Source organism: Limulus polyphemus, unplaced genomic scaffold, assembly GCF_000517525.1.
Source record: "Limulus polyphemus unplaced genomic scaffold, Limulus_polyphemus-2.1.2 Scaffold206, whole genome shotgun sequence".
NCBI lineage: Eukaryota > Metazoa > Arthropoda > Merostomata > Xiphosura > Limulidae > Limulus > Limulus polyphemus.
The window spans coordinates 27,034-42,098 of record NW_013665816.1 but is presented as its reverse complement, the minus strand read 5'-3'; the positions used below and the strand labels follow the sequence as shown (position 1 = coordinate 42,098).

The 15,065-nt window shown below is 33.0% G+C and overlaps 1 protein-coding gene across 1 annotated transcript in view; it reads left to right on the top strand.

Moving 5' to 3' along the window:
• Positions 1–13,666, top strand: part of LOC106478376 (tachykinin-like peptides receptor 86C) — a 59,001-nt gene extending 45,335 nt beyond the window's left edge. The window contains exon 6 of the mRNA XM_013938920.1: positions 13,409–13,666. Coding sequence (XP_013794374.1) covers positions 13,409–13,666 — 258 coding nt within the window. The remainder of the gene's footprint in view (positions 1–13,408) is intronic.
• The last annotated feature ends 1,399 nt before the right edge of the window (positions 13,667–15,065 follow it).

Sequence of the window (15,065 nt, the reverse complement as noted above, 5' to 3'; positions counted from 1 at the left end):
TGGTTTCAAAATGAAGTACGAAAATACTGCGACGAGCGCATTAGTTTAGTGAAAGCTTAATAATATATATATAATGTTTCTGACAGAGAAGTAAACATATGGTAATATAACCTTAGAATGATTTTAAAGCCATCTCTGCGTGTGTTTCATCTTCCCTGATATCAGTTAAACACTCTCCCACTTCCATCTGTGACCACCTAAAAGTCATAGTCAATCCCTCTGTAGCGTTTTCTCTTCCCGTGATCAAAAGTAGGGACGATTTTGGAGGAGTCTCTGACCTAACAGTTTAATTCGTATGTCGCATAAGGTGACGTTTAGATCGAATATAGTATGCCACTTCTTTCCAAATATAGTGTCTGTAAAATATAGAATTACAGAAGTTTTGTTTAATAGTTCAATAAAGCTACAGCTAAAAATATGGAGCTTGTTTAACCAGAACAGTGATTTATATATCTCAGTTAGACATAATAAAAAAGCTACGAAACAGTGCAGTTGTAGACGGTAAGAAAGAAGAAAATAAACAATTCGTGATACCCATCTATCTTGTTTGCTCCAGATGCTGACAACATTTTTCTTTGCTTCTTTGTTCTTACAGATTTGTCATATTTTCTTTCTTTAATATGGCTGTAAATACATATGTATACACGTGTTTCTTAATTTGCCTATAGAGGCGTCTGACTAGTGATGACGGTATACACCTTTGTAATAAAAAAATTCATATGTTGTCAAATGTAGACAAATAATCAAGAGCGTTTAAACCAAAATGTCGTCATCAAAGCTATTAGCAATTTGTTTTTCATTTCTAAATGAAATCAGTTTAGAAGTAGCTACCTTTTAACCTATAATTCAAATTATAGGTAAACGGATGTTAGCTAATTGAAAATAAGAATACTTTCTTATGAAAAAAGTAAGAAAAAGAAGAAATAAGTCTTTGATAACATTGATAAAGCTCTTTTGTTGTGATAAGGATCAAAGCTTTAGTCGCTTAAAGTTTACTTTCTATAAATCAAGTTACACCAGTAGAACCCGTTCTTAACATTGTCTTATTGTACACTACTAGTTGGTTCGCTATATAAAATTAGTTACATTAATTCTTTGTCTAGTCCCGACCTTTGAAATTAGCGTACATTGATCAAAAGATACTGATGAACTGATTATAGATGCATAACTGTATATTAAACGAAAGTTGATGCTGCTATCACAGACGTGTATCCGTTTCTAGCAAAATATTTCACACAACTTTTATTTTTCATATCACGAAGTCACTAATTAAAAAGGTATATATGAATATTTATTAACACACTTTATTGATTTTTTTAAAGAGATTATACCCGTATCTTCTGTTTTCTCCACTAGTTTCTTCATTATTTTATTTAAATGCATACATGCTTGGAGTAAAAACAACGTATTATTTGATAAAGGACACCATTATAAGAATTAACATATTGACATAAGCAATAGAAAGAGTTATGGTTATTAATGGAAAGCTATGTTAATTATATTCTTATCGTATCAAATTCTTATTTAATAATCGTTGACTAATGCTATTCTTTTGTCTGTTTATTCATGATATTTACTGTTTCTCTTAAGCCAGAACCATCCCAAAGCAACAGCTAATCCTATTTGTTCAGAACGAAAGACTTTCTGATATGATAAGAAAGAATGGTCCTAACTTTCCATCAAGACCCATAATACCTCCTTATATGATAAGAAAGAATGGTCATAACTTTCCATCAAGACCCATAACACATTCTGATATGATAAGAAAGAATGGTCATAACTTTCCATCAAGACCCATAACACATTCTGATATGATAAGAAAGAATGGTCATAACTTTCCATCAAGACCCATAACACATTCTGATATGATAAGCAAGAATGAACATAACTTCCATCAATACCAATAACACCTCCTGATACGATAAGAAATAATGAACATAACGTTCCATCAATATTCACAAATCTTGCTGATATGATAAGCAAGAATGAACATAACTTTTCCATAACACCTTCTGATGTGATAAGTATAGGATCAACATAAAATTCAATTAATAACCATAAATACTCTTATCCTCATTTACATCAACATCTTATTTAGCTAATAACTGTCAAGCAAAAGCGAAGATAACCACTGTGTAATAGTTCTTCGAAAGTCTTGTAAAAACTCATAAATAAAGTGCTTACTCTCTGGCATTTTAGTTATTGCCCTAATAAGTTGATATGGATCACTCTGCTGACTTAGATACAGGTAAATACTGAAGTGGTTTTCGTACTAAACAAGTAGGCTTAACACTTGCTGCCGTTTCATTTAGGCAATTTCGTCGGGAGCAACCAATAAATACGACTGTTTGAATGAAGAAGTAAATACAGTTTCTGGAGTTTGTGGTCGTTTATTTAAAGTTAAGTACTTTTTAGTTATAGAAAAAAAAGGGTTTTTTTCTAGTATCAGAACTTTTTTACTATATAATCTTTTTTTTAAATTCAGAAAAAAGTAGCATACCCTATGAGGTCTAGAGATAAAGAACTGAAATAAGATGTACATCGTTCAGTTTCAGTTTCACTCTGTGGTTTTAACTGATATTTTACCCTGTGAAGTCTAGACATAAAGTAGTGAAATGAGATAAACATCGTTCGGTTTCAGTTACACACAGTAGTTTTAATTGATATTTTATATAATTTATTGTTATTGTTTCACAAACATCTTGCTTCTTAATTCTTTATCTGTGGAGGATTCTCATTGTATAGTGCTTAATGTATAAACTAATAAAAACTCAGCAAGTTATGAAATGGTTATTGATTTATGTTTGTAAAGATTTTACAAATTGAAATAAAATTCAATCTAATGGTATGCTCATTACGTCCTCGTAAAATACTGTATTTAGTATCGCGTGGATACTTTCAAGCATGGCCCGGCAAGGCCAGGTGGTTAGGGTGATTGACTCGCAACTTGAGGGTCGCGAGCTCGAATCCCCGTCCCACCAAACATGCTCGCCAATTCAGCCGTGAGGGCGTTATAATGTGACGATCAATTCTACTATTCATTGGTAAAAGAGCAGCCCAAGAGTTGGCACCGTAATGAGGACTATCTGCCTTTTCTACTATTTTACTGCTAAATTAGGGACTGCTATCGCAGATAACCCTCGTGTAGATTTGCGCAAAATTCAAATTTTCAAGTATCCTTTGATTTTGTTAGGTTTGTGCAACATTGTGCATTCTGTAATTTCAGTTTCAGAAGATGTATTTATTTTTAAGAAAAAAAAACACTACAGTCAGAAATTAATTGAGTTAAATTATTATTTCTATTTGAATGAAGACGGATCATGATTCAAACAAGCAAGAAGTTAAACAAAGATCCCTCTAATTGAAATTTCGATCGGCCTTCTCCTTGAGCAGTGAAAACATGACACAGGAGATAACTAATATCTTACTTCTTATTTTCATGGCAACGATGTCATGCACGAGAAGACGTAATGAAAAGATAACTATAATGAGCAAAAAAAAACAGAAAGAAATTGCTAATTACATCTTATCGATTTAACCGTTATTTATGTAACTGTTTTTTTTTAACCACTCAGGAGTTGTTTTAGTAAGGGAAAAACAAACTCAACCATAAAAATTGATCTCGTTACTGTTTTCAGGTTATAAACTGAATCAGACATATTTATAGGACAACTAAATTTCGTCTCATACATCACTATACGTTAAAATATGTATCCTGATGTTACCTGAAAACGACCCCCCAGTAGCACAGCAGTATGTCTGCAGGATTACAACGCTAGAATCCGGGTTTCGATACCCGTGGTGGGCAAAGCACAGATAGCCCATTGTGTAGCTTTGTGCTCAATTACAAACAAACAATTATCTGAAAACGGAGAGATTTAAAGGCACCTAGAAGTGTGAAAATGTAACTTTTTTACGTCGTAGAAAGCTGTAAATGTATATTGAAGTGTGAAGAAAATGAGTTTATTTCAACAGTGAAATATGTAGAGATCTTTTAAGGTGTAAAAGACTATAGAAACATTTTAATGCTAATTAATGATTTAGAAAATATGAGTATATTTTCAAATTTGAAAATTATTAGTGTGTAGAAATCTGTTTAAATATCTTGAAGTGCAAAATATGTGAGTCTATTTTGAAATGTAAAAAATATTAATAAGTTTATGAATATAATGTGTATGTGTTTTCTTATAGCAAAGCCACATCGGGTTATCTACCGAGGGGAATCGAACCTCTGATTTTAACATTGTAAATCCGAAGACTTACCGCTCTCCATCGGGGAACCTATGAATATAAATGCTCTAAGGATATTTTTAAATGTTACATATCAAGATATTCCCTACAGTAGAAAACTACAAGGATAACTTGAATTGTGCCCTCTATTTTTATCAATAAAGATTTTTTCTAAATTTAAGCGCAAACCTACATGATGGGCTGTTTGCGCTGTGCTCATCACGGGTATCGAACCCTGATTTTTGCGTTAAAACCTTTCCAACTTACCGGTGAGCCACGAAAAGCAGTATTTAAAATACTTTGATTAAAGTTCATGTATTTTTTGCCCCCAGTGACACAGCGGTATGTCCGTGGACTTACAACGCTAGAAACCGGGTTTCGATACCCATGGTGGGCAGAACACAGATAGCCCATTGAGTAGCTTTGTCCTTAAGTTCAAACAAACAAACATGTGTTATTTGTTAACTCTTGACGATCGACAGTGTTCATATTTTCTTCCTAAAGCCTTAATAAATGCACTAGACAAAATGTTTTTTCAGACCAGATATGAAAAAAATTAACCATGCTGACATTTTACAAGCCCAAACTAAAAAATGTAAAAGAAATTCTATAAGACATTTATTCCCGTAAGTGTAATGTATATAAGAAAACTTTACAAAATTCAATATAAACAGTTAGAGAGCTTTATTTATCTATTTCTCCTACACTTGTTAGTTGAAAAAACAGAAAATTAAGTAGACAGATAAAGAGATTTCACACATTTTCCTCTGCCGTTACAGAAGAAATAATCATGACAGTTGATGAAACGTCAACCTAAATCACACACTGACTCCTACAAATCTCCTGTACAAAGTAAGTAAGTTTGTCAATATCTTCCTCGGACAGTGAAGTAAATTAAACCACAAAACGAAATCTAACATGTGACGATTCTCTGCCTGGATTAAGCTATAATGTTATCGATATAACTCGTATTAATGAAGTTTATGTCTACAAATGTGTGGACTCATGTTGACTCACACGAAGTGACATGATATGATATAATGCATTGTTTTAGTGTTAGTACCACAAAATGTAAAGTAATATCAGCAGATGATTGTATACTCATAGTTTTTTTGCTGTCTCGATACATGTGCACCACAACGATTGATTACATTATCGTTTGTTGTTACTTTTCTTCTGATTAGTTCGTTGATTGGTTCTTCTTAAAGTGTTAGATGTACAGGAGAAAATCAAAGTTAACCTATACCTCTGAAATCTATGCAATAACAAAACCCACAGGGTTTTATCTTAATTGCCCCAAATGGTTTAGCGGTATGTCAAAAGGCTTATAATGCTAAAAAAAGGGGGTTTTATATCCATGATGAGCACAACACAGAGAGCCCATGGTGTAGCTTTGAAGCTTAACAATAAATAAACAAACATATATATTAATATTAAACAGTGCAAGATTTGCTTTGTTAAGAAATATTTTTGGCTAAATACGAACGACTGTTTTATCAATATTTAAAAGTTTAGGTAAGTTTAATTATATATGTAAATATATATTTATAAGTACCCAGTTTTTTTCTGTTTCTTTGGCGGGTAAGTATCTTTTTTTTTGTTTTCTTTTTTGTTGTTGTTAAAGTTTCTTTGACTTTTTCTTCTCAGTGGATGTTCTTCTAACACAAAAACCTTTTTGTTAGTATTCTACCGCAGCTGTTACTAGTATTCAGGTCGTTTTTATATGAGACCGTGTCCCAAGAGCACCACCATCACGATTACTGGTGGTTTGGAAAACGGCTTTTGGTCAGGTTTTGTTGTTGTTGATTTTTTTAACACTTGTCTGTATGCTATTGTGTTTTACAGACCCCTGCCGGCCACGTGTGAGATGGAAGCTCCACTTGAAGGTTGTGGACTGCATGCCTCAGCTTTACACCTTGAAGCAACACAATTCATTCTGATACTGTTGGTGAAGTTCAATATATTACTTCTTACTTTTTTGTACGTAATTTTGTTTCAAAAATGAATATGTTTTGAGTAGAACCCAAAGGAAAGTCGTACACATTAACATTGAGGAATTGTGGAATGGGTTCTGACCAAGGCGATCAATTTCATTTCTAGGAAATTTGTCACAAACAGCTGACGTGGAAATAGAAAGTGATTTCTTTTCCAGACAAAATGTGTTATTACACATATCTGATATAAAATATAAGTAGATTTGTTTAGTTGTTGTTTATCATAAAGTTACACAATGGGCTATCTGTGTTCTGCACACCACAGGTATCGAAACCCGATTTTTAGAGTCGTAAGCCTGCTGACTTTACTCTGAGCCACTGGATGGTATATATAAATGTAAACAAGAGGCCTCTGATGGCTTTTGTAAAAAAAATATCTTTTTAATTTCAGATAGTATATTGATTGCGCTATATTCACACAATGTGTAACAGTAACTCTGCAAATGAGTTCGATAATTTTATTTTACATTACTTTTATAGCGAGTATTGAAGCGCTTCTACTTTAAATAATGCTTGCCTTATCCAAATAATGTTATTAATGATAGATATCCATTGCACGTCAAACTTATTGTTGATTTAGTTGAATTATTATCAAATTCTCAGAATTGTTGAGTAAGCTGCGAAAAACATTGTATTCATTTGAAATCTTTACGCTGTGCTGCATAATGCACCGCAGTTTATTCGATCAATTTCTAAAGGTTTCACACTTTTGTCCACAGAATAATAGGATGGTCTCTTAATTTACAAGATCCATCTTAAAGCGTCAAAATTTTCATTTTCAAGATGAATAAATATCATCTAAGATTCCTTAGAGTATATCTGAGAAGACCAATTATTAAAAGCTTAATATTCAGCCTTTATAAAAACATTTTATTGCAGGGGAAGATTTACAGAAGAATAAAAGAAAGAAATGCCAAAGAATAGCGAAGGAATAATATTGGATATCACGTTAACAGAGATTATGCGCAATTGTGTGTGTATGTTTGTGTATATCTATGCTCTACTATAACTCTCATCCGAATTAATTGTTCATAAGACTAATAAACCTAAAAATACTCCTTCTGTATGACAGACTCCAGCAGTGGAAAATATCATATTCTCTCTCTCACAATGGGCTATCCTAGCTATGCCCACCGTGTGTATCGAAACCCAATTTTAGTGTTATAAGTGCTTAAGCATGACGTTGAGCCACCAGGACGTCTAAAAATCTAAATATAATTTTATTTTAATGTTGTAAGTTCTAATTAATATATGAATTATATTCCACAAATACTTTTCGTTTTTATTCTCGTTAATTGGCAAAAGATTCTTAAAACAGCGTGTGCTTGACAGAAATGGCTTTCTTCCACAATAAAAATGTTTATTAATTATAAGAAATTGAATTTAATTAGATAAGGTTTATAACCTCAAGTTGATGAAAATTAAATATACCTGATTAACGTACTATGCTTGACATTTATTATGTCATTAAATTGTAGAAGTTTTTAGGCTTAGTGAGTGTAATTTAGTCACATAATTGACGGAAGAGGCGAGAATTTTTGTATTTTCAAAATAACAAAGCTTAGGTATGAGAAATCTGCAATCAAAACATGTCTATAGTTATCGGGCTTGTCTTGTGTCCAAAGGATGCTGCCTCAGTGGGGTGTCGCTAAGTGAGTGAAGATCAAAGAATGCCGCTTGAGGATTACATAACGTAATACGCCGCAGCCTGAGGTTGCACAACTGTTTTGTAATAGACAAAGGATGACGACACCTGAGAGTCACATAACTATTACATAATGTACATATAATTCCGACACCTGAGGGTTACATAAGTGTTATGTAATAGACACATTTCAAAGTGTCATGATTTTAGTCTTGTTTTCGTTGCAAATTTTATTCTGTAAAAATAAATAGTAAATGTGTTAAATTTATAAACATAAAAGAATACATGCGAGAAACCTCTAATATCTTGAAGTTATATAGATTGATCAACTTAAGCTAAAGATCTTTCAGTATAATATAAACATGCTCTGTACTTCAAATGTCTTGTTCAACTTTTGTTTCCACCTTGTACATTTAATCATTTAGTCATCTAAGCTGTTTTGAAGTTAGATAAAATTATCGGCCTTAGGCTGAACACGTCACGATGAGTCAAGTGAAATGTCTCCATGGTGTTAATGGTTCACAGGTAGAAACGAAAAGAACGTCTATATGCAAGTAGTTTCAGTAGTGATTTCTCAATGATCGTTGCAGACGTTTTAATTAAAACATGAAGAAAATTCGTTTATAGTCTGTACTCTAAAACCACAAAGGTTTTTGAATCTTATTTGTATGGTATGTTTTGTACTTCAAGTAAATATTCTATAGAAAATTGTAAGTGTTGCAATTTTAAATAATTTCTGAAATAGTGAAGGGATTGGATAAACAGTAAGTCATTCATTTATTATATTTAGTTGTAGCAAAATGATTTGTTACAGCTGTGAATGAAAACTGAACGACATACATAGAGGGTTAGCATAAGAATGTGTTTAATCCATAAAATCAATCATTATAACTAGTGAAACATGCGTTATATGTGTATATATACCTATAAAGTGAAACAGTAAGTTTCTATGTTAAAATATTCTATATTATTTAGAGATTTAAATAAGCGTCCTTTTCAGAACGAATTTATGATATATAATAATTACTTTTTTGTTTTGAATTTCGCGCAAAGCTACATAAGGGCTATCTGCGTTAGCGTTGTATTTGGTGTAGTATATAATGACGAAATTGACAAATAATGATTATTGCGCCTATTTTTTTTTTTTTGTAATAAACATACAAACATAAGCACGTTTTGCACATAGAAAGCGTTATGGCGGGAGACACTCAGATCACCTTGCTGTCAGTTCAGTATTTCCAAAAACAGTTTTCTTTAAATAGTGCTAAGTGGTTTCATAAGTGATTTAGTAGCTTTGTGCATTGCAAATTATTGTTTAGAGATACAGGTGATTATGCCACCCAAGAAACGCCCTTTCTATGGAAAGTCTTCTGCCACTAAAAGAATGCAAGCACAAAGAGCAGCTGAAACAGAAGAAGAACGCAATCAAAGACTTCAAACACAAGCTGCAAGACAGGCTGCTCAAATACAGGAAGAGACGTTGGCACAACGTAAAGTTAGACTTCCAGCTCAAGCTGAAAGGCAGGCTACTCAAAGACAGCAAGAAACTGTTGAACAGCACAAAGCCAGAGTTCAGTCAGAATCATCAAAGCAAGCTGGATATAGACAACAAGAAACTTCTGAACAACGTCAAACCAGACTTTAAGCACGAAAATTAAAACAAATAATTTACAGAGAGCAAGAAATTGATGAGCAACATGATGTATGACTTCAGGCTCAAAGAACAAGACAAGCTCAAACACGATATAATTTCAAATAAAGCTGAATAATTTGCTGAAAAAAATTCTGATCTATACATTTAAAATCTACATTTGCACCGTGCAACGCCGGGTAACTCAGCTAGTAATATATAAAACAAATTGTTAACCCAGTTTTCCTTCTGAGATTTATAAACACATTATGCGTAGTTTGTTTGTTACTAAGCACAAAGCTACACAATGATCTATCTGTGCTGTGCCACCGCGGGTATCGAAATCTGATTATTAGTATAATAAGCTTTTAAATTTACCGTTGAGCTACCGCAGGGAATATATTATGCATGGCATTGATACGGTAGCTTAACTACTAACTCATATGCTTGAAACTGTTTTACAGTGAATGCGGGGAAAATATTTGTGTGTTATTCCAAGTTAAGCCTATTTGCATTGTTCTCATCTTAACGGTAAGTCGATTCTAAACCTATTAACAGCTAAGAAAGTAACTAGATGTTCAAGCGTGGTTAACACGTACTATAACATGTTAATTAAATCCCTGGATGACGGAACATTACCATTGGTTGCAAATGGACGAATAATCACCGCCATAAAATAGCAAATAAAAACGTATATTTATTATTTATATAACTTCATTAAGTTATAAGATAAGCCTACAGAGCATCGAATTCGGTTACTTCTGGTGGAATTCTTGTCAGTCAATGAAATCAGAGCTTGGAATATTGAGCTAATGTTTCGACGATTTTGGTTTTTTGCTTGTTTCTTGTTCAGCATAAAGATACACAAGTGGGCTATCTGTGCCCTCCGCAGTTATGGAAATCCGATTTTTAGCGTATAAGCCCTTAGACTTACCGCTGAGCCACAAGGGGCATGTGTTTCGAAGAATTTTGTATGAAGTTAAGCACAAAGCAACACAAAGGGCTATCTGTGCTCTGCCCACCGCAGGTATCGAAACCCGGTTTCTAGCGTTGTAAGTCTGCAGACATACAATGTACCACTGGGAGGGGGGCATGTAATTATTAATAAGTGAAAACTCTGTTAGACGTAGTCTATTTGTGAAGTTAAACCTATCGGTGAACTTTGGTTACACTAAGCGTAAAACTTGAAGAGATAAATCTTCTTTTTATCATTATGTTGACTGGACTTTCCATTATTATTTGTTACATGTAATACAAAAGAAACCGGCTAACAATACACAGGTCAATAGTGACCCAACAACGCTAACCATATAAATATATAACAATGCAATTATTGTGTGTGTAATTCCTTAACATCACTCGTAAAGATTCTCACTATGACTATAATCACCAAAGTATAAGTACACCTGATCAAATCTTAAGTATATTATAGACTTACACTTATTTTTATATTCCGCTAGGAAACAATGAAAGTACAATATCTAACATTAAATTATAAGTGCAAAATATGATATGTGAAACAAAACTCCAGGACTGGGACTTGAACCCAGTACCTCTGACTAATAATACTAGTGCTCTACTTCTATTAGCCAGAGTTCCTGGACTTAAGTCCTGATCCGTTAGTTGTTGTTTTTTCCTTATCGGCTTTATCACTTGTAATTTAATGTTAAATATTGTCCTTTCATTGTTTTTTATCATTCGACAATTTTTTTATTTATATTCCTATTGATCTTTTAATGCTTATAACCACCTCCTAATGAATGATGTATTCCAGTTTCGAAAAGGCTCGTACTTCTACAATGGTTAACGGTTCGTTGCATATTTGAATTTTTTCTAAAGTTAAACAAAGGTTTCAAGGATAACAGTTATGCTTAGTAGTTCGTTTTAATTTAGCTTCAACGAGAGATAATGAACCGATGAGAGTGTATTATATTAGGTCAAGCTGATAATACTGCTCTCTTGTTTTTTTATGCAATCTTGAATCTGGCTTAAACTTTTATATAGTAGTATAGTATAGTAGTATATATATATATATATATATATAAACTTTTATATAGTAGTATAGTATAGTAGTATATATATATATATATATATGCGTATGCTTTTATAACCCTAAAAGAATTTGAAATATATGTAATAACACAATGATACAGCAACACTTTGAATGGATTTATTGGTTGAAACTAATATGGACTTTTCTATGATACGTTATCAAACAGAAATGATAAATAGGATATTTACTTCTAAATCTTTCTTTATCACGCTTTAAGGTTGTCACACTGACATAAAAATCATACGAACAAATATATTTAACTGCCAAATAGTGTTGAGTATTATTGAAACAGCCGAAATTAAACAAAAAACATTTTTCGTATCAACGTATTGGCTTCCAATTTTTTCTTTTGCTAATTTGACTTACTTCTTGAAACTCAATGAAACGCAAAATGTAATAATGTTCCTTGTAGAATAGTTTATATTTGTCAGGTTATATCAAACTCAATGAAGGTGCAGCTGATGTTATCAGGCTTTCAGTCTAATCTTGTTAGCTTTGACTATACTACGGTTATATTAAGCCTTCAGCTAAAACTTAGCCATTTCTCGTTGGAACAATAAAAGCTTTAGGGTTATCTAGATTGAATGGTTAACTGTTTAATTTGCTATAGATTAAGTTGATGCGAAACGTCTCACAATGATAAGACTATACAGCCAATGATTTTAGCAAATCTAATATGATACGTGAATGGAAAACAGATACGGAGAATTGTCGAGTAAGATAGTAAATCACATTAAAAAAGACATTTGGAACAAATGGATGAATAGGGTAAACGTCATTCATGTTTTTACAAATAATGTAAAAAAAATTCTAAAATCAAAAACTACAAAAACAATGACGCAAGAACCTTTGATAGTCATAAGCAAATATCAAACATGCTGCTACTTTTGAATAGTAGTAAATACGATTCATATAGTTACAAGGCCACAAAAACATATAAATATATAGAGTAAATGGCATAATGAAAGTTTTACAATAAACATTGTATGAATAGATGGATTTATCGTAAAACGGTGTATTACACGACTGGTGTATATAAAGTGGTGAAATAGAAGGCTGTTTACAAGAAATGGTGTATTACATGTCGGTATGCACTGAGGTGTATTACATGTCGGTATGCACTGAGGGGCACCTTAAAAATATACGATAAATAGTATATTACATATACTGAAGGATAAATCATAATGTTGTTATACAGTAAATGATATTATATTTGGGAATTTTACTTAAAGGTAAATTATAAGTTTTTATATGAAAATATAAAGCGAAAATAGGAAGTGGTCTTGACAACAACCCTGAAGCGTAAGTAGTTAACCTGATCATACTGATTCACACAATGATTGACTGATGTGGCTTGTTTTAGGATAAAGAGGGGAGAAACTGGGAAGTTATGGACGTCATAGTTGTACAAAGTGACACCAGAGGGCGGCGTAGGAGGGCAGAAACTGGGATGGATAGTTCCAAGTTGTGTTACTAGAATGTGTATTATTAGTAAAGTCAAAGTGTAGAATGATGAGGCCATCTATGTTGCGCGGGCGAACGTTTGTTACGTGGTTCGCGAGTGAACTACCAGAGGGTGTTGTAGCTTTCCATGCTCAACAGATATCAACATTTTTCAGCGTGTGATTATGTCATATTGAACATTTTTATGTTTTACATTGTGATTATTTGTATATCATACTTCTTCAATATTCATATACTACAGCCTATGTAGAGGCCTGTTTTCCGTAAATCACTCGAACTCTAGTTATTCATATCTATATATTACCTTCTTATTCTGGAAGTCAATGGCAATGGGGTCATGGATTGTGAATGTACTGAGTAATCTGTTTCATTGAGCAATCTTATTTCTGAAGAAAAAAAAAGGATCCTCAGTCACAGGAAAACAAGTTGTTCAGTCTGAAATAAATTCAACATCAGATGTCATCCAAGGAAAACCTTTTGTTCGGGATGGAAAACAACGAGAAGTGCAAAGAGCTCAGAAAGTGGTTCTAGACGCCAATCAGTTTGAGAAACAGGCTGTTCAACCTAATAAAAAGAAGAGATCTAAAGGTCCCGTATTCAGAATCGCTCAAACCAAGAGACGAAAAACATCAACTCCAGACATTTTGTAGAAGTAATCATGACTCTCCTTTCACAGGAAAATAGTGTCAGTTTACAAAGTCTCAGCTAGACCTTTTTTTTCTCCCTCCCAGACAGACGTGATTGAGAAGAGTCAGTGGACTAAACACCATTCTTTTTCTTCAATGGTTGACAGAGGACAAATTTTCTATATCAGTTTCAGGGGGTGAATAGTTAGGTGCAGCATAGATCAAATGGAACTGATACAAAAAGAAGATATCTCTGCTACTGCCAACCTGTTTCTTCATTCTCTATTTCAGGTTGCACACCTGGACGACAAGCTCATTTCTTCGTCTTAACCTTTATTCTTTTAGAGTATATATAGAAACTTTGTTGAGCTATAGTATAGAAGCTAAAAAAAAAGTCATTTGACTTTGTCTATGTGGATAAAGGATGCAACTGATAGTTTTTATGATCTCAACTTACACAGTCACATGATTGGCCGCCTACATTCGGACATCTTTTTGCAGAACAAATTATTTTTCAATGGAGTAAAGTTAAAACTCTATCTGCTACAAAGTATAGATACGTTTTATATTATGTCCAATAATGAACTGGGATTCAAGGTTGTTCTACTACACGTTTCTTTCTATGCTAGAAAAGTCAAGGCCAGCCCGTCCATCATTCTGGCACGTGATAAATCATTTCAGAAAAGAAAGGTTAAATATCCTTTGTAATACATGTAGTGTGGAAGGCATTTTCAAATTCATAGGAAAACTTACAAGTATCTATCAATAATGCATTTTGGGGTCAAGTACCTACATGTTTTGTTACAAGATGTGCTGAGAACGATACATTTGATGGATCTTGGAATAAAAATTCGTACAATTTCAAGCATTACAATATCAATTTCATGACAATCAATGTGAATGGAAAACATATTCATGCTCGGCTTTTACAACCTAATTTTGATGTTGATCTATACAGAAGAATTATAAAACCTTACTTATTAGAACAGGAAAATAGTTTCAAAATCTAAGAATTCATATCCGTTATAGGGATTACTTGAGAGGATATGCATTCTTTCTTTACTGCCTGATATCCAATCTAGCTGCTGGATAGTGAAACTTTAACTTAGTGAAACAGGAAAATTTACGAAACTAGGATACATTTTAATAGGGCATTACCCATACTATGAATATCCTCGGGTATGTAGAATTTTAGTCCATTTAGAAATTAATCAGTCCAGATAAATCTTAACTAGTATTTACAAAACCATATGAACACTACAGAAATTTATTCGATACTCTCAAAAGATTTGTGTACATGAGATAAACTCGGATGTGTGTTTGCCAGTGACCAACAACCTCACCATGTAGTAATCAGGATCCAAATTATCAACCAGATCTGTATTTACTTTGGTCAAGATTAAAAGGGAGAATATTTTCAATC